General features: G+C 35.4%; 1 protein-coding gene across 1 annotated transcript in view; it reads left to right on the forward strand.

Annotated features, from left to right (window-relative positions):
- The first annotated feature begins 263 nt into the window (after positions 1-263).
- LOC125646680 (serine/threonine-protein phosphatase 6 regulatory ankyrin repeat subunit A-like) overlaps positions 264-26734 on the forward strand; it is a 37754-nt gene continuing 11283 nt past the window's right edge. The window contains exons 1-5 of the mRNA XM_056139855.1: positions 264-432; positions 15242-15347; positions 15869-16514; positions 19591-19638; positions 22832-22879. Of these exons, the coding sequence (XP_055995830.1) occupies positions 16346-16514; positions 19591-19638; positions 22832-22879 (265 nt within the window). The 5' untranslated portion in view covers positions 264-432; positions 15242-15347; positions 15869-16345. The remainder of the gene's footprint in view (positions 433-15241; positions 15348-15868; positions 16515-19590; positions 19639-22831; positions 22880-26734) is intronic.

Consider the following 26734-nt stretch of genomic DNA (forward strand, 5'->3'; position numbering starts at 1 on the left):
AAACAAAAACAGGAAATGCGTTTTCTTCGTAAAATTTAGGGGACTACTTTTATACCCTAAAGAATAAATAAAAGCCATTTATTAAATAATTAGGCAATTTTCATAAACTAAATTCATAATGAAGACACTTGGTGATTGTCTTAAAACACATTTAGTAAGATATTAAAGAAACACTAACATAAAACGTTAAATCGGCGAATATCAATATCGGACATCGCGGGACATATGTCCCGGACTACATTTACACCCACCCCTAAAATTACCACAACAGGAAGTAAAATAAAAGGGGATGCATTTTTTGCATAGCGTCAGACCATAGATCTATCTCGTGCTTAAAACACAACAAATAAACAGCAGAGGATAGCTCTTTGGAATTTCATAATCAGAATTGGTGAATGTTTGGAAAGATTAAGAGTAAATGATCAGCGAGGGGTAAGTTGTATTTTGTGGAACGCGTACTAATGACAGTTTGGTCTATAAGACCTATCCAGTATTACGGCCGCCATATTTTTTGTAAGAGTTACCTTTCCTAATCGGTTAAAAGGCACTTCCGGTTTCGTTTTCAAGCCATTTTACGATGCGATAATTTTTCATGTTTTCCACTAACGTTGCTTACGCGAAGCAAATAAAAGATTGACACTGATACAAGTTTGTTGTAATGATGTCATGGCAAGAACTTACTGACTTGCTTCTAGAAACCTGAAAAGGTATTTTTCACTAGCTTTAACCCACACAATTTCTCGTATAAAATCCCCTTTGAAGTCTTTGATCAGCTGATTAGTATTGAATTGTATTAATATGTATACGATGTGACCGTTAGACCGAGCGAAGCATGTACGTAATGGTCATTGGAGTGTCCCAAGTAGTAATCATAATTCCGTTAAGTACGGTAGATTATGATTCATTTAAAAATATATATTTTGAATGAAATTTCCTTGCGCTAAACACCCAGTAACATCTCAATATTAAAGGAGTTTATATGGGGACAACAGTTTTACATGACCCGACTATTCATTGAACGCGGGAAATAAAACGCAAGGCGACGTAAACTGTGCATTGTGACGTCACATTTAGCCTCGACTTTTTTCTCTTTTTAAAAGCAAACAATTATAAACAACAATAATACATTCCATATGCAATGAAAAAGGCCGTTAAAACTAAACAAAATTAACCAATAAATTGAAAATGGTAAAAAAGTAACCGTAATTTTATCGTATATTCTTATTCAAAGAAACTCATGAACTCGTTCATCTATTTAGTCGTATTACGATTTTATATGTATTTATTTGCTAAAACCTGTTACAATTATAATTATACTATTCACTTTGAACAAACTGAGTGTTTAAATTACGAATTGCACGTTAGAGTCTTCTATTATTGGGATTCAAAATAAAACACGAATAACTGTTGAAGCAGGTGATGAAAAAATTAATGGCGGCGCCCATATGGATCACGAAAATTTCAGTGAACGTATATAGAGATTATCTCTTTTTCTTTTGCTGATTTTGACTTTTTTCTTTTACATACGTGTTACCTTTAGAGCCTTGCTTCGCGGACGGGCCTTCGGCCCGTCCGAGCTTCGCTCGGTAATATGTATACGGTGTGACCGTTGGACCGAGCGAAGCATGTACGTAACTCCGTGTCCCGAGTGGTAGTCATAATTCCATTAAGTACGGTAGATTATGATTCATTTAAAAATATAAATTTTGAATGAAATTTCCTTGCGCTAAACACTCAGTAACATCTCAATAATATGTTTTACGGCGTGACCGTGTTTGAGGCCGAAGCAAAAAAAGTTTTGGCATTAATATCTATATCCAAAACAGGACAAAAATAACCCGAAGTTAGCACGAGGACAGAGCTGTATCAAAGCATCCTAATTTTGGACATTTGATCCGCCTATATATTGAACGCGGGAAATATAACGCAATTGATGTAAACAGTACATTGTGACGTCATATTCAGCGTCGTTATTTAGCAAAATTTACAAACATAGCGTTTGAACCACAACAAAAAACATGGCTTTAATCGTGGAGTGATTATATATGATCAAGAAAATAAGATTTACATGCTTTTATGGATTTTATGTCTAACATCTCAGAACGACGTGAACTAGGGTAGACGAGATTCAAAATGGAGGAATACATGTCCACGCGCTAATATTCGAATCGACGCCATTAGTACCAAACTTTTCAAGTTCGTTAGGTATGGTTTAATTTTTCATTATTTTCCAATATTTTCCTTTAAAACATGTATATACGTGTTACCTATAGGGAGAGCTCCGCTCTCACGGCCCTTCGGGCCGTGAGAGGGCTTCGCCCTCTATTAAAGGAGTTTATATGAGGACAACAGTTTTACATGATCCGCCTATTCATTGAACGCGGGAAATAAAACGCAAGGCGACGTAAACTGTGCACTGTGACGTCACATTTAGCCTCGGCTTTTTTCTCTTTTTCAAAGCAAACAATTATAAACAACAATAATACATTCCGTATGCAATGAAAAAGGCCGTTAAAACTAAACAAAATTAACCAATAAATTGAAAATGGTAAAAAAGTAACCGTAATTTTATCGTATATTCTTATTCAAAGAAACTCATGAACTCGTTCATTTATTTAGTCGTATTACGGTTTTATATGTATTTATTTGCTAAAACCTGTTACAATGATAATTATACTATTCACTTTGAACAAACTGAGTGTTTAAATTACGAATTGCACGTTAGAGTCTTCTATTATTGGGATTCAAAATAAAACACGAATAACTGTTGAAGCAGGTAATGAAAAAATAAATGGCGGCGCCCATATGGATCACGAAAATTTCAGTGAACGTATATAGAGATTATACCTTTTTCTTTTGCTGATTTTGACTTTTTTCTTTTACATACGTGTTACCTTTAGAGCCTTGCTTCGCGGACGGGCCTTCGGCCCGTCCGAGCTTCGCTCGGTATTACTGTACGAAGTCATAGTTGTTGTCAAACGCATAGACCATGATCAGGATGGGAACAACTTCTGATTTTATAAAGACATAATACACAGATCATTAATTTATCGCTTGAATTTAAAAGTGATTCTGTTACAAATTAAAGCTTTTCTCGGTGTTTCTAGCTTTTAATGATCAGCTGATGATATGAAAAATTCTAAAAGGAAACCTTGCAACTGAATCGTATAAGGGATTAATAGGAGTTCATTCAATAACTGAGTAATAAAAAAAATTGCAGGGTTGGTTGTGTGCATTTTGTAACAAAAAGATGGTGAAACGGTCATGAGACACCCCCCCCCCCCCCCTCCCTTTGATGTTTATGTATGTAATTATAATAGTGCTATGAAACTGCTTCAACATTTATTCGTGAATAACAGTTATCTTATTCATTAATCAATAAAGATAGAATTATTTAGCAACTGGACAAGAATAATGAACTTATTTATAAAAGTATTACTTGAATAAGATAATAGATACTAAATTGAACTCACTGATTACAATAAAAAAAAAATAGGTATATACAACTTGATTCATCACATTACATGTAATGAATAAGTTTAAGAAGAGGGTATTCATTATAGGCCATGTCTTTTGCATTATCATAGTTAGTTATATAAAGAATAAAAAAAATATTCAAACAATTACATGTAATAAGTTATGCAGTCACACTTACATGAACATTTATTTAAATTTTACCTATTAAAGAAATTACACTGTTACATCAATTAAAATACTGAGCATCTTTTTTGCCTCTTAATCTGCAATATTTGAACCCTGTCATTCTCAACACTATGCGCTTTATCCTACCTAACCATCCCACATCTGAATTAATGTGATTTGTTACAAACTGTCTGGATGCTGCTTATATATCCTATCTTATTCATTGCTTTACTACATGTAACAGTTGCCTTGAAGTAACAACTAGTTTAATTTAATTGCCATCCATAAACTCATAGTCTGCAGTTAGGCTTGCTTGTTTCCTCATCATAGTAACAATTAAATATACTAAAGATTCTTTTGATAGTTATAAAGATGTACTTGTTTGTTTCAGTGGGAAAAAAATTGAGCTGATATAAGATTTTTCATCTATACTTTATGTGTCTGCACTCAATACCAGCATGCTTTATCATAAAGTGTCAGCTTCATCTAACATTATTCACAATTTGTTACACAGTATAGTACTATATAGATATCAAATTGACCATTGTATATATATATATTTTTTTTAAAAACTAATTTAAAAAAAAATTCAGTACAATCTGGGTTGTTTGGGAACATATCTTTGATTAATGTCTTTTTACTCTTTACATGATTACTGTCAACCTTGAGATCACATGATAATTAGTTGTGTGTAAATGTATATGAATGTTATTATCAGATACTAAAATCTGCAAATAAAAAACAATTTATATAATATAGTCAGTATTTATGTTTACACTCGAGTTGTGTATTTTCGTATAATATTTTGTACTTAATAACAAATGGACAGTCGTGTTTAATATAATATGCTATGCAAGTAAGTGGGTGTAAATTGAGAATTTGAAGAGTAAGATATGTGCTCTAACTGTTCTTTTATACAATCCAAATCCTCTACATTTGCCCTGCCATCAAGGTTATTTACCTTTTCATCTGAGGATAATGCAATATGGAACAACAGTGTTACTAGGTGAAAGCAGTCAATCATAAAAATCCTAATGATTCAATAAAAGTATGAACTCTGAAATCTGAGTCAAGAATATGCTCAAGTTACATTTCATATATAACAAACCTACCAATAACAATCATTATTCCATTTTGCATTTTAGTCGCATTCATTCAGTGACATATCTCAAAGCAAATTCTTAAAAGAAAGGTAAATGATTCATCTCCCTACTCCCAGAAAAAAAATGAAAATGAAACTTCCATAGAAATTCTATCTTTCCAGTTTCCAAAATGAAACTCATATAGTAATGCATTGATTACAATCTGCCCCCTCTTGTACAAAGCAAAATTAATGGCTTAAAATAATTTCACTAGCCTACATGGGTAAAAATTTTGTTACAGGTGATATGATCCCATGTGTTCAATTCCCCATCAGAAATAATTAAAGAAAGCCTGCCCTCTCTCAAGAAATTCCCCCATATAGTGCTAGCTGTTAGACATATTTTTGATTGCATTAAGATTTTTCTTGAAATTCAGTCATTTGAAGCAGATACAAATGCAAATATCTATTGGCACAAACACAGAGACCCAACATATCAAGTACTCAGTAATATTAATCACTGTAAAAAGTAATTAACAAGTATGATTATATATAAAATGCATTAACATACACTTATATTCTAAATATATTTTTGCATATCATTTCTAGTTAAAATGCATTTGTTGATGAATGAGTATGTTATCTCCACCCCCCCCCACCCCACCCCCCACCCGGTAATTTAATTGGGGATTTACTATTAAAACAGAGCTCTACTTTTTTAATATTAGACAGAACTGATCTTTGAGAAAAATTTAACAAGTTTCTTTCAAAAAATTCTCTATGGTGGTTGTATTTTTACAGTTGAATAGAAAATGAAATTAATCTTTAATTGCTACAGTGTTACATATATTACAAAATCATTCATGTGTTGGTATAGACATGTATGGCAACGTTATATGCGCTTAATCTCATTCTGCTAATAACTGACCTCTCTGCTTTTTAATGAGTTATATCATTATGCACAGCATTTAGAGTTATCAAAAATAATTAACATGATGAAATTTTAATTTTGGTGAAATATTTCAAATATTTGCAGATTCTTCTCGTAAACATTGATCTATTATCCTTTGTTTTATACATACTTCCCAGAAATGGTTTTATTGAACTTCATTTTGGAGAAAACATTATTTTTTTTGGTCCAAGAATTTGTGTGGACTGATACATATGATTGCTAGTCTGAGAGTGATTACAAAAAATACTAAGGTTGAAAAGTACCTCGTTAGTATCACTCTTTTAGGAATGACAAATTTTCTATCCAAAGGATGGGAATGGAACTACAAAACTGAAGGTTGGGAATGTTTTTTATTTATTTATTTGGTTTGTTTTGGTGGGGTATAAGGATTTGTAGGTCATATTTCAATTTGATTTGAGCTTGTCAAGAAATTTAAACAATTGTAAAGTAATCTTTCTTTCCGGTTCATCTCTCTTTTTGGAAAACGAAGTGCATAAACTTTCTAAATTCGAAGAAAAAAAATCCGATATTGACGAAATGGGGACATCGATGTCCACAGATTAAATACGAAAAAAATGTTATATGATAACGTACATCGGTACAGAAGTGTTGTAAATAGATCTAAAAAGTATACAAAGGGAACACCACACAAAAAGAGCCTCGAAAAGTACATCATTCTAAAGATATGGAGCGGAAAGCGAGATCGCACAGTGTGTTTCCTACGACGCCGTGTCTATACCGGAAGTTATGTTTAACCGTGGCGCGTCGATCGTAACGCACGGGAGATTACTCGTCAAGATAATACTGGATAGGTCTATACACGTACATATACTTTAGTTATACATACACTTTAAAAAATTAAGATGCCTGAATTAAAGAGCAGATATGCTGCTTATCATAGGATACCCATTTCATAAACTTTTCTTTAGTAAAGAAATTACATGCTAATATACCGTAAAGGTATCCAGCGCTTTTGACAGGGGATCGATGTTAATATTACAATTACTTTTTCATTAAATCACTGTGACAAATATATGTATGTTTTGCAAATAGGTCATTACATTTGTTTGTGACATATCGTAACTTATTTAGCGATATTTAAATGCATCTATCGACATGTTTCTTACGTTTCTTGGATAAACGTTTACATTGCTTTCCTCTTCAAATACATAAAAATGTTCAATATTGCGCCTTTTTCTGTCAACAGATAATCATTGTAACGCTTTAGATCCCGAATAATGACCACGTCATGTATTTGGTACATATCCAAGTAGGGACGTTGACACAAAAAACTTACTTTCTGCAAGACCAAATATCTACAATCACGAATAACAAATCTTATCAGACCGTCGCTGAGTGTAAAATCAATGCCTTTTGAAAAGACAATCCTTATTTGTTTTGCACCAGGTAACCTAGTTGTCGGTTTATCTCTGGCTGTATACAGGGGTCCGTGTTTGCCCAACTATCTATTTTATATTCCTTATAGGATCTACGAGATTAATCACTGTTCGTTATCGTCACCTTTACTTAAATGCCTCCGAAAGTGTCTATATTGATGAAAGAATTTACAGGATATAATATATGTAACAATAACACGATATAACTTACTAGGATCCGTCCTAGAGTCTAAACCCTAGGGTTGCAAAATTCGGTACATTCATACATGCCAACTTTTGAAAATCCCCATGGGGGATTTTGCGCGCGACGACCTTTCTTCAACGCTCAAAATTCATGACATTTTACCATGAAAATAAATATTTGTCTTTTCAAATAATATATCAATCTAATCATTATACATGTATCATACATCAAGTGTGTTTGACCATTAACTGAAACAAAACTATATAAAAAAAAAACTTTGAAAGATATAGATAAGTATTTTATTAAAATCATCTATTCTGCAAAAAATCCTCGCCAACAAGTCACATACATATCAAATAATACTTAAAGTTGCATCCTTTTACACCATATACACATTGGCTGGTCTATATATCAACATTTAAATTAAAGCACATGCATTTAGGTACGACTACAAAGGCGATCTTGCTTGTCTGTAAACAATTTCATGGGCTTGCAGAGTCTGGTGGAACAATCTGCATTGCAACCAGAATTTGTTGTACGCGCCGTGTGATTGGTTCGCAAAGACATTGCTTAGTCTCGGGATCATCCGAAGGGTCTCGGGATTATTCGCGGACCAATCACACGACACGTTATAAATTCGTACTCTGTGACCTCCTTTTTGGCTGCCAGTGGAAGAGATGAAGCCCTGTCCGATCAATGCACGCAAGATTGTGTCAAATAAAAGAGATGAGATGGGTTTTGAGTTGAAGAGACTTGTAGTATGACATCTCCCCGACCTGCCGCTCGTCAAAATTCCTTGGGTAACGCTGTAATTACTTGGAAAATGTGCCCGGAAACGGGGACCCCCTGTTTGTTTACAAATTTTTGTTTCTTACCTTGTGTATTTTATTATACCGGTAGAAGGCCAATCTTTAAAGCTTACAAAAAGCGTGAAACGATTACATGAATCGAAAGAGGGATGAGATAGACTGGGAATTCATACATTTCAGAGAAATTATTGCCACCAAAAAAAAATTATGAAAAGGGGGGGGGGGGGGTAGTAATATCCATACTTCAGGTGCCTGTGGTCGAAACGATGCCTACCGAAACTAAATATATTGTAGAACTGAATTGTGCAATCATGATAATAAAAATTGGTAACTCAGGTCCCTGTAAAAGTTACCACATATAAATGAAATTCTCTTCCCTGATACATTTAAAAGCGGTCCATCGGTTAACATCAAACATTGTTTGAAGAAGCTGATGTCTGAGAAAACAGGGGCGGATCCAGGAATTGCGGTTAGGGAGGGGGGGGGGCAACTATTTATGAGGCAGACAAAGCCCTGGTGAGTCTACAGGAACCTCCTGGATTTTACAGATTTTACAAGGCTCCTATGTAGTAATTTTTGCTATTTTCTGTCATTTTTAATAAGGTGAAATTAATAAAATGACACAAATTTTAAGGGTTTGGGGGGGGGGGGGGGAATGTAAGTTCTCTCAATAAAAGTAATTCAGCAAATCAAAAGATTTTGTCAATTATTCCCCAGAGAGTGGAAGAAATTATTGCTTCTTTTATCGTTTTTCTAAACAAGAGACCACGATTTACATTAAATTTGAAAATTCTATTGGCGCGCGCGCCGGCTGCGCCCCCCTCAGATCCGCCACTGGAAAGTTGAAAGCAGAAAGACGTTTAACGTCTTATTTTATCTCTAACTCACTGTCAATAATGGAAACAAATTAAATAGTATAACATATTATATGAATGCAATTCGGTAAGATATATATATACATGTACAGTATTATTAAAAAATATTTATTTGTAATAAGTCCAAAGATAACTCTATATGTTTGGGGTGTTCCTCTTTTAAAACGGAGAATTGAAAACGGAATGGAAAACGGAAAATATTTTATGCAATAATATTAGGAGGAGGTCAGCATTTTGTAAAATCAAAAGGCTAATGAAAAAGGGAAGCAGAAATTACAAAAAGAACGGGAAGGCATACTTTGAATCCACCGTTTGATATACTACATACAAATATACAATGTCCATATATATACATGTACATAGATTTGTCTTTAGAGCAAAACAATACTGAAACATGTATTCATGCCCAAAGGTGGACCCAACGCCGGCAACACCACGCCTCGTTTAGTGTGTTTCCCCAGACCTCCGACCTGTGAGACTGTAACCCTCCGTTCTGAAATATTTGGATCCGAAACTACAATGTAAATGCACATGGTACACTGTATTTATAATTTAATCAACTTCGGATATGTGCAATTTGTTCTTACTCACACAAACCCTTTCCAACTTTTAAAACTTTATATCAGTCAACCCGAAAGCCTACATCAAGGGGAAGTGAATTTTATTTATATGTGGTAACTTTCACAGGGGCCTGAGATACCATTTTTAGCTCACCTGAACCGAAGGTTCAAGTGAGCTTTTCTGATCGCTTTTTATCCGTCGTCTGTCTGTCTGTCTGTTAAACTTCACATTTTCGACTTCTTCTCCAGAACCACTGGGCCAATTTCAACTAAACATGGCCAAAAACATCCTTGGGTGAAGGGCTTTCAAGTTTGTTCAAATGAAGGGCCATGTCCCTTTCAAAGGGGAGATAATCACAAAAATGCAAAAATAGGGTGGGGTCATTTAAAAATCTTCTTCTCAAGAACCACTGAGCCAGAAGAGCTGAAATTTACCTGAAAGCTTCCTGACATATTGCAGATTTAAGTTTGTTCAAATCATGGCCCCCGGTGGTAGGTGGGGCCCCAAGTTTTACATACAAATATATAGGGAAAAACTTTTTAAATCTTCATCTCAAGAACCACTAAGCCAGAAAAGCTGAGATTTACATGAAAGCTTCCTGACATAATGCAGATTCAAGTTTGTTCAAATCATGGGCCCCTGGAGTTGGATGGGGCCACAATAGGGGATCAAAGTTTTACATACAAATATATAGGAAAAATCTTTAAAAATCTTCTTCTCAAGAACCACTGAGCCAGAAAAGCTGAGATTTACATGAAAGTTTCCTGACATAATGCAGATTCAAGTTTGTTCAAATCATGGGCCCCTAGAGTTGGATGGGGCCACAATAGGGGATCAAAGTTTTACATACAAATATATAGGAAAAATCTTTAAAAATCTTCTTCTCAAGAACCACTGAGCCAGAAAAGCTGATTTTTACATGAAAACTTTCTGACATAGTGCAGATTCAAGTTTGTTCAAATCATGGCCCCCGGGGATAAGATGGGGCCCCAAGGGGGGATCAAAGTTTTACACACAAATATATAGGGAAAAACTTTAAAAATCTTCTTCTCAAGAACCACTAATCCAGAAAAGCTGAGATTTACATGAAAGCTTGCTGACATAGTGCAGATTCAAGTTTGTTCAAATCATGGGCCCCGGGGGTTGGATGGGGCCACAATAGGGGATCAAAGTTTTACATACAAATATATAGGAAAAATCTTTAAAAATCTTCTTCTCAAGAACCACTGAGCCAGAAAAGCTGATTTTTACATGAAAACTTTCTGACATAGTGCAGATTCAAGTTTGTTCAAATCAGGGCCCCCGGGGGTAGGATGGGGCCACAAGGGGGGATCAAAGTTTTACATACAAATATATAGGGGAAAACTTTAAAAATCTTCTCAAGAACCACTAAGCCAGAAAAGCTGAGATTTACATGAAAGCTTCCTGACATAATGCAGATTCAAGTTTGTTCAAATTATGGGCTCCGGGGGTTGGATGGGGCCACAATAGGGGATCAAAGTTTTACATGCAAATATATAGTTAAAATCTTTTTCTCAATAACCACTGAGTCAGAAAAGCTGATATTTACAAGAAAACTTTCTGACATAGTGCAGATTCAAGTTTGTTCAAATCATGGCCCCCGGGGGTAGGATGGGGCCACAAGTGGGGGGGGGGGGTCAAAGTTTTACATATAAATATAGGAAAAAGCTTTAAAAATCTTCTTCTCAAGAACCATTGGGCCAAAGAAGTTGACATTTACATGAAAGCTTTCTGACATAGTGTAGATTCAAGTTTGCAAAGGGTAGTTTGGGCCATAATGGGGACTAAGGTTTTACATGCAAATATATATGGAAAGTCTTCAGATATAGGCCAAGGTGACTCAGGTGAGCGATGTGGCCCATGGGCCTTTTGTTTAATGGGTCGGCGTAGAAAAAAAAATCCAGAATTTCGGGGGTTTTCGACATCGGTTTGAATGCACTTTCTGATGTGAAGGCTTAAAAAAACCAATACAAAACAAACGGCATGGTCATCTCCAGCTCACCATTAATTCAAGATTCCTCTGACATGTGACATGTACGGGAGATTCAGAGCAGTGTGGTACATGTAATGTCAGCAACACCAGCTGGTGTTGGTTTGTCTACCTTTTACAACTTTATTTCGCGGGTCTACCTTCCAAGACGTGAGAATTCAGTACTCGGATTATTATTTTACAAGTTGATAATGACTAATATGATGTTATCGCCGTTTAAACGGCCTTTACACCAACAAATGAAGCATCACTTTGACTTAGGTCGCATTCCCGCCATTCGATTTCTTTCCGCATGACGTCAGCACACCATAAACAAAATTCCAATCGGTGTCAAATTATTCAGTCTGATAATTCGATAACTGAATCAAGGTAGATCTAGATCCGCGAAAAAAAAAGTTGTAAAAGGTAGGCAAAGCAGAGGCAACAGCTGGTGTCGCTGAATTTCCATTTTTCAATATAGAATCTGCTCTGACTCTCCCATGTTACCATATAAAAGCGGGGGTAAGAGTCAGAGGAATCACCGATTAGCTCGATATTTGCAATCAAAATTGCAAAATGTAATAAAGCACATAGAATATGATACGCAGTTGTGTTTGATACGCACCGCACCCCCTATTTTGGGCCTGAAAATGGTGGTGTGGGGGGGGGGGGGGGGGGGGGGGGCACTTCGTGTGTATAATACACAGCAAAATTTCGACCAAGCCGTAATTTTCACAGAATATATTTGCGGAAATACAATGTAATAAATTCTAAACAAAGAATGAGAATTTGCAAACCGCGCAGCTATATTTTTGAAATTATAGTCATCTTCACTTTCTACGTCGTGGTAATCTTCACTCAATATCTTCGGGGAAATATCCGGGTAATCATCATGTTAATTTCAGCAATTAAAGCATGAGATTTTGTAGCATTAAAGTTTTAACGGACTCGAAATTTTCTTTGTTGCAACTTATAATCCATTATATAGTCAATATTGTAAAAATAATATCAAAATATTAAACTATAGCATTTGATTTCTTGTAACAAGTATACCGCCAGTGATGTACATTAAGTGCGATACCGATATATCAAACCTCTCGTTAATTTATATAAATGACTATTATCAAAGGCATTAATAGGTGCCGTAATAATTAGTGCTATGTCTGTAGAAACAATGCCTTGGATACGGTATAGAAATGAAACCTTAGAAATTTGTTACATGATGATGGGTAACTAACGTATCTGTCGTTTACGGCAAAAGAAAATGCAACAGTGTAGGCCAACTCGTGGAAATCGGACTGCATGCTAATTCATTATTCGTGATTTTTATTTCACTTTATAAAATGTGTGGAAAAAAGTCTTAAGTATTTCTTTACCTCGAGGGGGTATCTAACAAAATCAAATAACAAGCGCAGTGTTCTCAACAATGGCTTCGTAAAATACGTGCTGGTCGCCGTTTCATTATTTCTTTTGCTCAAGAAAAGTTATTTCAAAGTTTCACATGAACATTTCATTAAAAGATAGTAATATACCTTAGAGTAACTAACTTTTAGTGGCAAAATATTTTCCAACCTTGTAATATTTATTTTAGCATGTACCAAGGCATTGTGTACACATGCTAGAATGGTGGCATACGAAGTGAAGAATATTTAGATCCAATGGATTTTAATTTGAGATCGATAAAGTTGGCTGCTAGTAACCAGCTACTACTAGTAACTGGCTACTTAAAACGAGAAAAGTTGGCTACTAGTAGCCAGCTACTTGAACCAGGAAAAGTTAGCTACTAGTAACCGATTACTAGTAGCCAGTTTCTAGAAGTAAGAAAAGTTAGCTACTCGTAGACAGTTACTACAAAATGAAAAAGTTATAATTACTGATAGCCAGCTACCAGATGAAGGTTACTGAGTTTGAAAATTATTATCTATCAGGTTTATTTCTAAAGAGGACGAGGAGTCGTATGAAATTCCAAACTTCATACTAAATTTTCTTAAATTACTTAACTTTGCAATGCAAAATACGAATACACTTTTCCAGTTGAGCGTTTATTTTGAAAATGATACACATTGAATTAAGACCTTCATTCATTTGATATCGCATCCATTTTGAGATATCAGCTACTTTTACAATTTGATTCGAGTTAGATTTACGACTATACATATCACAAGAAGTGATATAGGGTGTCTTGATACGCCACCAATTTTCAGATATCTCTCTTAAGGAAATCAGCTACTTATACATTTTGACTAGCGGTACAATGAAATTTCAAGATTTATACATTTTGACTAGCGGTACAATTAAATTTCAAGATTTGTGTGAATACCTAAAGGAAGTCTGTGTTTATATTAGATATTTAACTTACTTACAACGATAGGTATGACGAGTAGTGATATTGGGGAGGTGATACAGCTGGCGATGTTGGGAATGCTTTTATAAGCGTTTGTAGAACCCGGGAAAAATCGGATGGGAGTTCTCCAGTTCATGGAAGTTTTATTCAGAGATTTGACGCGTTTATGGCAGTCATTTGAAAATGGCGAGTTCATAATTTTATTCCTACCCCATCATACGTGAAGATCGGACAACATTGAATAATTAAAAGCGTTGGGCAGGGATATCATATAAAGAAATGTTTCAATGTGTCCTGCTGCAAGTGTCTCTGATAACATTTCCCGAACCCCTAGAAAAAATTGAGCAGGAGTTGCCTATACTTGAGAGAGAGAGAGAGAGAGAGAGAGAGAGATTTGATCATATTTACAAATGAATGCCGGTGTTATATAGTAGCCTTTCCCCCTAGTCATCTTTAATTACATAAAACTGTGCTGTTGAATGAAAAACAATTTTCACAGAGTAGTATATACATTGTCAAGATACATCGGTCAAATTTTCAGATTGGGTTTTTGAGTGAGAAAAGAGGTCTGTAAACCCGCGACCTACGTTAATCAGCGACTTAAACATTTTAATTCAAGTTACAATGAAATTTTAATTTTTTTTTTAATACCTTAGGAAGTCTGTGTTCATATAAGATATATGACTAATTTACTATTGCACATATGACAATGAGTGATATTAGGTATCTTGATATGCCATCAATTTTCAGATATCACGCATAAGGAAGTCAGCTACTTATACCTTTTGATTCCAGGTAACCTGAAATTTCAAGTTTTTCGTAAATATCTTAAGGGACTCTGTGTTTGTATTGGATATCTGACTAAATTACAACTATCCATGTGAAGAGGAATGCTATTAGGTATCTTAATATGCCATCAATTTTCAGATATCACGCTTAAGGAAGTCAGAAATTTCAGGTTACCTGGAATCAAAAGGTATAAGTATCTGATTTCGTTAAGCTGATATCTGAAAATGGATGTCATATCGAGATACCTAATATCACTCCTTGTCATATGTGCAATAGTAAATACAGTGTTCCTTAAGATATTTGCGAAAAATTTGAAATTTCAGGTTACCCGGAATCAAAAGGTATAAGTAGCTGACTCCTTATAATTCTTATAAGTAACTTTCCGTACTTCTAGTAGCTAGCTACTGGTAGCAAACTTTTCTTGGATTAAGTAGTTGGCTACCAGTAGCCAACTCTTCTCTTTTTAAGTAGCTAGTTACTAGTAGCTGGTTATTAGTAGCTAACTTTACCGATCTTTTAATTTGGCTGTTCCATAATAATTTAATAAGTGTCACATTTTCTACAATTGTACGTTTTTGTAGTAATTTTCTTGATATCGAGTTTTCGTTTTTAAATAGATTTACAACGGAAGAAGCGTATATTATCTATGGAGGCTATGTTTCAGAGTGAAACATTACTTAACCGCCGAGTTCCACCTGAAAAAAGGGTCAGAAACCTATTGTGGTATGTAATACGAATCCCTTTTTAACACCTAATTTTTTTTTGAAAGAAAGTGCGTATGATATTTGGCAAAGTACGGTATATGCTTGGGGCACTGTCAAAGTTTGATAGGCGTCTTTGAGTAAGAACATGGAAACTGTTCGCGAGATGTAATGTTTCAGGAAAAAACTTACCAAGCTACCGGGCCTAATTTTGAAGATGTTACCGGAAACACAGATCATTTGTTTTGGGCCTTACCTGATCAAGACATAAGGCTTACGGCGGGTGTAGCCGATCAACAGGGGATGTTTAACTCCTCCTTGGCACTTGATCGCACCTCTGGTATGTCTAGGGGTCCGTGTTTTCCCAACTCTTTATTTCGTATGCCTTGTGAGAGTTTTGAGATTTATCACTGTTCGTTATCTTCGCTTTTCATCTAAAAGGCGTAGACTTTGCTTTTGTTACATTCTTAGCCAATTTCAAATGAGAGGTCAATATGTGAAAGCATACACCATTTACTATTTATTGTTTATATTTGTATACAGATTTGGACTCATGATATATGAGTGCTGACAATGGCAACATCTCCTTATGTCTCAACACCAGAAACAACGAACTTAAACAGAGCTTCTCGTGTTGTGCTTGGACCATGCACAGATGGACTCCGTGACACACTGCGTTACTACGTCCAGCCACCAACATTTCCTAGCGTCATCAAACAAATGAAATCCAATCTTCCTAAACTGTCATTAGATCAGAGAAATTTAATTCTACCTCAACATGGAAGCTACAATGGAAGTTACGATGATATGGATATTTCCTTATTGTAGATACTTTTAAGAAATATTTGCGATATACCTCCACATTCCAATGGCTGGAGTAAAGACCCAGACCCTAATGACAAGTCTATTTCTGCAAATATCGAAAGAATTCGTTTGGCCCGGAATAAGATTGGGCACTCCTCAGCTACATCTTTGTCTACCGCTGAATTTACCTCGATCTGGCTTACCGTCCGAGCAGCAATGGTGTATCTGGACACTTTCCTGCAAAACGGAAACAAGTATGAGAAACACATCGATTTTCTCAGTTGCGAAACAATGAACCCCGAACGTGATCAGTATTACCTAAATGAATTGAGGAAACAGGTCATCGAAGATCAGCAGACCAGGGAAATGGTTGTTGACCTCCAAAGTTAGTAAATAGATGTTTTATACCAATTATAATTCGCAAGGTACAACAAATCAAAATGGATTGTTTTTTACTGTTTTATATCCCGTTATGTTTGACATAAATTAAATTAATTTTGAAAACACAGGTGCTACTTATATAGAACTGTCCAATATCGAGAATAAGAAACGGAATCGATATTGTGTGTCAAAAAATGTGAATACCCTCAAATACTAGAAAATGATATTTGATTGTGAGTGAGTGTATGGACATTCGAGATCATACCTATGATACGATTTGAAATTATTTGGAATGATCTTGGAGAACATACAGAATAATAAGGATATCAAATGGTATATAAATCCTAATCTTACATATAAAACATACAGTTTGGTGAATTGATGTAACATAAATAAATAAATGGGAAGTAAACTTAGTGTAGAGTGTAAAAAGCTGAAGTGATATATTTGTTTCTTTTCTGCCGCCCAATATATTCCCTACCATATACATTTTAGACACTTTAAAAACAAAACTCCATCCTCGTTAACCTGGTGGTTAAAGTGATCATTTTGCAACAGCGAGGTCAAATTCGATTCCTTTTTGCATCGAACCTTTGTGAATATTCTTTAGTCAAAATCCCGACAATAGGAGATAGAGTCACTGATTTTTCGGATTTGTCCTCGAAACTGATATCTCGTGTCACGATTGGTGCTGCCAGGATAAAGACCCCTCACTGCTACGGCGCTGAGCAACATGCATGTACGTGTAATAATATTTGTGACACTTTACATACAGCATTGTGACGTCCCTGCATAAGTAAACCATTGACCTGTAAAACCAAAACAGGAGACAGAAAAAATAGTTCCTCAGCATCCATCAAATTTGAGAAAAGTATTCGTATGTAGAAGAGGATGTACTAAGCTATGTAGAACAGGTACCCTAACCAGATTTGTAGGTCTTTAGGATCCCTCAGGTGGCCTAGTGCCGTTGATCTTCGTCCGTCGTTGGGCATCGTGTATCGTCCGTCGTCCGATGACAATTTTACATTTGTAACTTGTTCTTGAAAATTACAAGACCAATTATTACTATTTCTTATTTGAAGCATATCTTGGATTAGAGGAATATAAATTGTAAAATATATGACTTACTACCACCCCTGGAGCCTCATGAACACAAACATGCCATAGTTTCAAAAATCCTCTTCTCGACTCCTACACATGTGGGAGAAAAACTGAATCCATGGATATAATTTCCATGCAACCCTCTACAAAAAGTGTGAAATTCAGGACACCTGGGTCAGGGGGTCAGGCCCTACGGTAGGGCCAATATTACCATATAGTCAGCATGTATTAAATCTTTTAAAATCTTCTCTACTCCCATATATACATGTATTTGAGAAAAACTAAACATATTGTCACGATGTCCATGAAGCACTCTATCAAAATTGTGAAATTCATGACACCTTGGTCAGAGTTAAGGCCCTCGGGCGGGACCAATATGGCCATATAGTAAAATGTATTAGATCTTAGAAAATCTTCTCTACTCTCATTTATATTTGAGAAAAATTGAATGCATGATTATAATGACCATGAAGCTCTCTACTAAATTCTGAAATTCTTGGCTCCTGGGTCAGGGGTTCAGGCCCTTGAGCAGGGCCAATATGGCCACATAATAAAAATGTATGAAGTATTTTATCTTCTCTACTTTCACAGTCATGGGAGATAAACTAAATGCATGGCTATGGTGTCCGTAATGTCCTCTTCTTGAAATATAAATTCACAGCCCATGGGTCAGCGGTTCATGGGGAAGGAGTTGGTGGAAGTCAAAATGATTTATATACTTCAGACTTCCTTTTCTCCTTCTTCTGTAAATGGATATGAATTATATGCATATTTAGAAAGATCATAAACACGTGCACAAAGGACTCCATATTGAGGCTTCAATGCAAATGTGAGACTCCCTTTATGGGCTATGGTATATACTCAGGTGACCGTTAGGGTCCGTGAACCTCTTGTTTATTTTAAGTTCCTTGAAATATGCGTTACTCATTATTACACTTGATGTTGTTGAATATAGCCTTTTTCTCTGTATGCTTTCAAAGTTTATGAATTCAGAATGCTTAAAACATATAATCCAATTGTATCATAATATGATAGTATACTTGTCCCAAAATCTCTTAGCAATTAAATGTATCGCAAAAATGGCATTAGACATTAAAGGTCTTGCTGTGGCCTTCAACTCGACATTCAAATACATCGACGACATTTCATCTATTAACAATACCCACTTCCATTCATATTTCGATTCGGTGTATCCTAGTAAACTGGAATAAAAAGACACAACAGGTCTTAAACAGGGTCTTAATATTTGCTTCATATTTTGATATTTTATTGAAGATAGACGTTAGCGGCAAACTAAGAGCTCCATTTTATGACAAACAGAATGACCAGCTTTTCTATCGTCAGTTTCTCATATTTATTTAGTACAATATTTCATCATCATAAGCATATTGTGTTTATATTTCTCAACAGATTCGATACTTAAAAGTATATTTCTTAAATCAAGGCAGGCTACTGATAAATAACGTTATGTTATCGGGATTTCCATAATCTCGTTTAAAGTCAGCATTTCGCAAATTCTATGGTCATTGACTAATTTGCCAATAAAACCTGTCATTGGGTCAAATCTGTCTGACGTGTGTTCATACCAATTGTTAGGCCGTTTTTTACATACTGATTTATTTTGATTACCGATTGCTCCGTTTTCGTGACAAGGTATGGTAGGCGTGACCGGTAAACAGGGAACGTTTACTTCTTCTAGACACCGGATCCTACCTTTGGTATTTACAGAGGTTTGACCTTGCCCTATACTAAAGTGTGTAATCTTCGTAAGATTATGATTTTGAATACTTTTCGCTATGTTTGAATTTTACACATAATGGTTTGATTGACGTTTTGTAATAGCTTCTCAGTGTTGTAGGCTGCCTTTCTTTTGCTATCTAGTCAGAACACAAACAAACTCTAATCTCTAATTAGATGTGAACTTCTTCTTCCATGTCAATTACGAAATCGATTTAATAGAATTGCCTATTGTTTTGTAGAAGAAGTGATGGAATTCAAGAAATCTACAACCACTCTCTATGAAAGAGGTATGTACGTCCAAACGATTTTTATTGTTCAGAACTCTTCATCAGAACTCTACATACAAGATTTATTTAAAGTAACAGTAGTTCACTACGTCTAGCCTTAAATATTTAATAACACTACGTCACAAGATGGCAATTCAAATGTTTTCTAACATTTTCTTATATATATATATATATATATATATAGAGAGAGAGAGAGAGAGAGAGAGAGAGAGAGAGAGAGAGAATATTTTTAGCATATCTTTTATTTCAACTTCAGAGTACTCTGAAGTGAAATTAGAAATATGCTGAGTTTCTCATTGACAATATCGTCGTGGTCTTTGATGATCAAGTCTTCCAACAGTCTGTTGGAATTCCCATGGGCACGAATTGTGCTTCTTTGTTAGCTGACCTGTGTTTATATTTTTGTAAAGCAGAATTTATTCAAAAACCTCTACGTGAGAAGAAAAAAATATCTTACTGTGGCCTTAAATGTGACATTTTGATATGTCTATTCGATATATCCCCCTCGAGCTCGAAATAAAACACACCACAGTGTCGTCCACTTCTGTTTCATACTTAGATATTTTATTGAAAATAGATATTAACATCAAACTAACAACTCAACTTTATGATAAATGGGATGATTTCAGCTTATCCATCGTCAACTTCCCATATTTATGTAGCAATAATCTATTATCACCTGCATATGGTGTTTATATTTCTCAACTGATTCGATACACAAGAGCTCGTTCTGCGTATGATAAGTTTTTATACGCCCGTCGAAGACGTATTATGGTATGACGTCGTCCGTCTGTCTGGTCGGACCTTGTAGGCAGGATACAGTTCGAACCGTAAGGATTTTACAACTTGATACATTTTATGACCATGATGAGAGAAAAATGCCTATTGTTTTTCAAAGTCAAAAGTCAAAGGTCAAGGACGCAGTATTTTCTTAGTAGGAAAACTTTGGGGTCAGGATACAAACCAAACCGTAAGTTCCAGGATATTGCAACTTGGAACATTTAATTATTATGATGAGAGGAAGATGCCTATTGTTTTTCAATGTTAGAGGTCAAAGATCAAGGTCGCAGTATCACTTATTAAGAAAATCTTCTAGGCAGGATGCAAACCGAACCATAAGCTCCAGGATGTTGCAACTTGGTACATTTGATCACCATGATGTGAGGAACAGGATATTGCAACTTGGTACATTTGATCACCATGATGTGAGGAACATGTCGATTGTTTTTCAAGGTTAGAGGTCAAAGGTCAAGGTCGCAGTATCACAGTAGGGAAACCTTGTAGACAGGATACAAACAGAACCATAAGCTCCAGGATATTGCAACTTAATACATTTGATCACATTGATGAAAGGAAGATGCCTATTACTTTAAAAGGTCAAGGTTGCAGTATCTTTTAGTAGGAAAACCTTGTAGGCAGTATACATACCGAAGTACTGGGGCTAGGACTGTCAACCCTGGTACACATATACTTTATGGACAAGTGGAGGATGCCTATTGATTCTCAAGGTCAAGGTCGTAGTAGCAGCATACAGACCGAACCATTCGGGATAGGACCATCAAATTTGGTACACATACATCTTTATGCCAAGGGAAAATATTACATGGAGAATACATGATTTGTCTGTTTTATGATGTAAAGAAAGTATGTAACACCCTGATGATTGCTGATACTACTTGAAGCCAAGTTCTACAAATCATAGGGTAAAGAAAACACCCTATATTAGCTTTTCTCGGGTGTATTATGTACCGTTGGCGGTACTCTTGTTAAATCGAGGCAGGCTACTGACAAACAAGTTGATGGTACAGGGATTTCAACAGTCTCGTTTAAAGTCAACATTTCGCAAATTCTATGTTCCTTATAACAATCTAGTTTGCCAATACAATCTATCATTGGATAAAATGTTGTCTGACTTGTTTCATACCGACTGATAGGCCGTTCTTGGCACACTGAATTTGACTACGGATAACTCCGTTTACTTGATCAAGATATAGGGCTCACGGCGGGTGTGACCGGTTGACAGGGGATGCTTACTCCTCCTAGGCACCTCATCGCACCCCTGGTATATCCAGGAGCGTGTGTTCGCTCAACTCTGTTTTGTATTGCTTATAGGAGTTATGAGATTGATCACTGTTCGTTATCTTCACCTTTTATAAGGTATCGGGGTACTGATCTGCAGATCTCGAGTTCAAATCCACCAGTGTGTTTTGTGCTATTTGTTGATATATTTTGTTGAAAATTATGTTTCTCTCTCCAGAATTGCATATCTATTGCCTTTTACACATATATCCTTATTACATATCATCATTTATCATTTGCTAAATTCTTTCAAGGTGTAGTGAGCCACCTTAAAGGGGAAAACATGAATTAAGAATGATGTTTACATATACATTTTTACGTTTAATGAAAAAAGGTTCTATTCAGTTACAATTCAAAAACGAGGGAATTAATAACACCTAAATCCAAACTGGGGATATTCGACATCCTATACATAATTAATATTACAGAATCGTTGATCGCTGTTCGTTATTTTCACCTTTTCATCATCTGAACGTTATGGACTCAACGATAACTCGAAATTCTAGTCCGTTTCATGTTTTATCACTAATGGGGAGAGGGATCGGTACACAGTGAACCAAATTTAATCATTGACACGTAAAAGATATATTTCTTGGACAATAATTAATTGGATGTTGAATTCACCTACACCAATAAAAACATTAATCGTTTGGCGAGTTGCGATTAGATTTCGGATTGTTGGGAAGTGATTGAGTTTTTCGGTGGTTAGGTAGTAAGTCAGTGAATATGGTAATTGAAATAAAATGACAAGAAGAAAGTTGATTAAACACGTCTTAATAAATACTTCACCTCTAAACCCCAACACGTGTATGGGAGCTTACCTCTATAATGAATATTCAATTGTGACCAAACCTTAACACCAGGGCTCAGGGCGGATCCACGAGAGTTAAGAACATTAGCTGTCAAGATCATCAGTGCCGATTGTTACCAAATGTGTAAAACAGCTGAACAATATATGCATAGAAAAATCACAACTGTCATACACAATGTATCAAAACTCATACAGCTTTGCAATCTTTTCTTGTAATTTTACATTAAGAATTTCTTTTGTTAATATTCCAGTAGAAACAGTGACAGTAACATTGTTGTATATAATTACCTATTATTTTTGTAGAGAAAATTTTGGAAATGACGGAATCTCCAATTCCTCGCAATGTGAGAGGTATGTGCGTTTAAACACTTTTTATTATTGAGAACTTTCATGATTTGATTAAAGGAGAAAATATGAATTTAGAATGAATTTTTCTACATTAATCATCCCGTGGGGATCCGGGTAAGAATAGGACCTCAGCACCCATTGCTTGTAAGAGGCGATTAAATGGATTCTTCGGATGAGTTCACAAAACCGAGGCCTCGTGTCACAGTAAATATCCCTTCCTGCTGAAAGGCTGTAAGCGCCGAGCATAGGCCTATATTTTGCAGCCTTTCACCGGCAATGGTGACATCTCTATATAGGTGAAAAAAAATCTGGAGAGAGACGTTAAACAAAATACAATCAATCTACGTTAAGAGTTAATGAAAAACGAAAAAATAACGAACTGTGACCAATCCCAAAGATTCTATAAAGATATTTTCATGCAATTCATCCACAGGAGGCTGTATTGCGGTACTGCAATAGTATGACTCTATTCAGTTAAAATGTGAACCGGTCGATAGGGGATGCGTACTCCTCCTAGGCACCTGATCCCACCTCTGGTATATCCAGGGCTCCGTGTTTGCCCAACTATTTAGTTTGGATTCCTTATAGGAGTTATGAGATTGATCACTGTTCGTTATCTTCACCTTTTATTTAAGAGAAAAGAAGAAAATAACACGTAAATCCAAACTGGGAATATTCGACACCCTATACACAATTAATGTTAAAGAATCGTTGATCGCTGTTCGTTATTTTGATCATCCGAACATTGTTGATTCAACAAAGAGTCGAATTTCTAGTCCGTTGACTGTTTATCATTAATGGGGATGGGGATCGGAACGCAGTAAACCAAATTAAATCTTTGAATCGTACGAAATATGTCTAGGACAAGAATGTCGGATGCTGAATTCACATACAGGTGAAGCGATTGCTACACCAATAAAAGCTCAGTGACCAAGGTAATTAAGAAATGATAAGAAGTTGATTAAACACGTCTTAACAAATACTTAACCTCTAAGCTCTAAAAGGTGTATGTAAGCTTCACTCTGTAATGAATATTCAATTGTGACCTAACCAAGGGTTAAGGCGGATCCAAGAGAGGGTTTAAAGGGACATTAGGTGCCAAGGTCATAACTGCCGATTGTTACCAAAATCAATAAAACAGCTTCACAGTTTATAAATAGAAACATTACCACTGACATTCAGAAAAATTCATATAGCTTTATAATCTTTTGTTGTAATTTTGACATTAGAATTACTTTCGCTTATAAAGAAACAATGGCTGAAAATTATTGTATGGAAGTCGGTTGATTCTGTTTGCTTTACTTCCCGTCGAGAGTTTTTCACTCATATTGAGACGTCACCAACTGTCGGTGAAGTACCACAAATTTAGATCTATGCTTAGCGTTCAGGGCCGTAGCAGTGAAGGTTCTTTTTCGTCCCAACGCCTGCCGCAACACAGAAACTCTGTTTGTATGGTCATATCCGAAAGACCTGTGATTCTCACTTCTAAATGCCGAGCGTTTGGCAAAGGAGCAATCACTACCTATGTTAACGTCTTAGGTTTGACGCGATCATGGCACGAGCGGGGCCCGAACTTACGACCTCCCTGTTACGAAGGGAACGCTGTACCACTGAGCTACCGCGATTTATTTTTGTTCATTTTAAAACCCTTTAATAATTTTCATTATGGTTCAGAATTACAAAGTTTTTTGAATTCCATATGACAGTTAATACCTATCTAAAACTTTGCTTAAAATATTCGTAAAATTATATCACCATGACGAACAACTTCTTCAGAGACATTTTCAAAATAGGGATCAAAGTTAAATTTTTGTTGTTGGAATATATAGGAAAATGATATCTACAATTGATTAAAGGATGCAAGCTCTCTTATATAGCATGTGTAGATTCATTTTTTTATTTTAAAGTATATTGGTCTATAAATGAAAACATTGCAAGGACTGGGCTATGTACAAGAACAAAGGACACTTTTATCATAATCTTCTCAATAACAACAGGAGTGTCATATCTCAAAATGATATGCAATGCAGATTCTTCACAACATAACGACTGGGGCCAGGATGTGACCATAATCGAACTTTTATGTTTTGCGAGAGAAATAGGAATTACACTTGTAAGCAACTCAGCTGAGTATCAGCTGAAAGAATGTTATAAAACACTGAGGGTGTGAAAGGTTAACAAGGGATGCTTACTCCATCTAGGCACCTGATATTTACAGGGCCCCGTCTTTGCTCTATTTTTAATTATAAATTCATTGTAACATTTGTGAGACTGATAACTGTTCTTTATCTTTAATATTTCAACTTCGTAAACCATTGTTTGCACATTAGATATCATTCACACACATACACAACTGTATTCTTCCATCTAGTCAAATTAACTATTTTGTTTGATATATTCACTTATTCGTTCGCATGCTCACAGTACTAAACGTTAACGACATTGCATTGAGAGTGAAGCTCTGGTGACTTTAAAAATGACTATTTCACGAGATAGTAATTACAGATCAGGTACCTTAAAACTTAAGGGAGTTTCACATTTTTCATTCAGTCCTTCGATAAAAGCGTGCGAATAACGAACAGTAATAAATCTCACGAATCCCATAAACAACACAATATTAAGAGTATGACAAACACAGACCTTTGGACACATCAGAGGTATAAAAACGGTCTAACAATTGGTATGACACACATCAGACTGCATTTGATTGAATATATTGTATTTGCAAATAAGATCATTATAATGAGCTATAATTTGTGAAATGCCGACCTTAAACGAGACTGTTTAAACCTCATTATTATCAACGTATTTGTCTATAGCTGCCTAGATTTAAAATTGATCATACTCAGAACATTCTCTTACGAATCAAATCAGTGGAGAAACATAAATACCACATGCAGGTGATAATGAAATATTTGTTGTATGAATAGGGGATTTTGACGTTGAAGTCATCCCCTTTGTTATAAAGTTGGATTGTTAGTTTGCTGTTTACATTCATTTTCAATAAAATATACAAATATTGATAATACGCAGATATAGAAAACTCCGTGTTGTCAAACATTTTGTGTTCAGTGGGATATATCTAATCCACGTATGAATAAAAATAGATAGAAAGTCGTCGATTTATCTAAATGTAGAGTTGAAGGCTATTTTTCTCATGTAAAAGCTTTTGAATAAATTCTGCCTTAAAAGAATATGGAAACTTGTCATCTATTAAGAAGCACAATTCGTTCCTTTAGGAAATTCTACAGACTGTTAGTAGATCTAATTAAAGAGACCACTTAGTTATTATCAATGAGGAATTCCCCTGCATGTCGTATTGAGTAATAAGACATGTCACATTTCATTGATAAGATGTTGCCATCTGTAATAGAAATGAATATATGGCACATCTACAAGCAGGCTGGACAATATCATGCTGTCAATGAGTTTCGTATGTAGAAGTACACTAGCTATCCAGTTGTTTCTAGGTGGTCAAACTTGTTGCATCTAGCAGATCGACATAAAAAATATTCATCATTTAATTTAATCAATCTAATAAAAACCACATCTCTAACCGTTACACTGGAGAAGAATCTGACAGCATTGCATTTCAGGTCATGTTATTGATTCCAGTCCCATAAATATTCGATGGAGAACACTAGTTTGAAGAAAAAACATGGACCAATCAGGAATTGTTTTACTGAAGCATATTCGGATTGTAAGTTCACAAAAAATTGCGTCCATCATTGGAAAATATAAACGAATTCCAAATATCAGCGTTAAAGAAAGAGTAAAAGATGATCTTAGCTTATATTCATTATCATTAGAATATATTTTCTATGGTATTCTAACATTAACATACGTATGATAAATACC

This window comes from Ostrea edulis, chromosome 6 (genome assembly GCF_947568905.1).
Source record: "Ostrea edulis chromosome 6, xbOstEdul1.1, whole genome shotgun sequence".
In the NCBI taxonomy this organism is placed as follows: domain Eukaryota; kingdom Metazoa; phylum Mollusca; class Bivalvia; order Ostreida; family Ostreidae; genus Ostrea; species Ostrea edulis.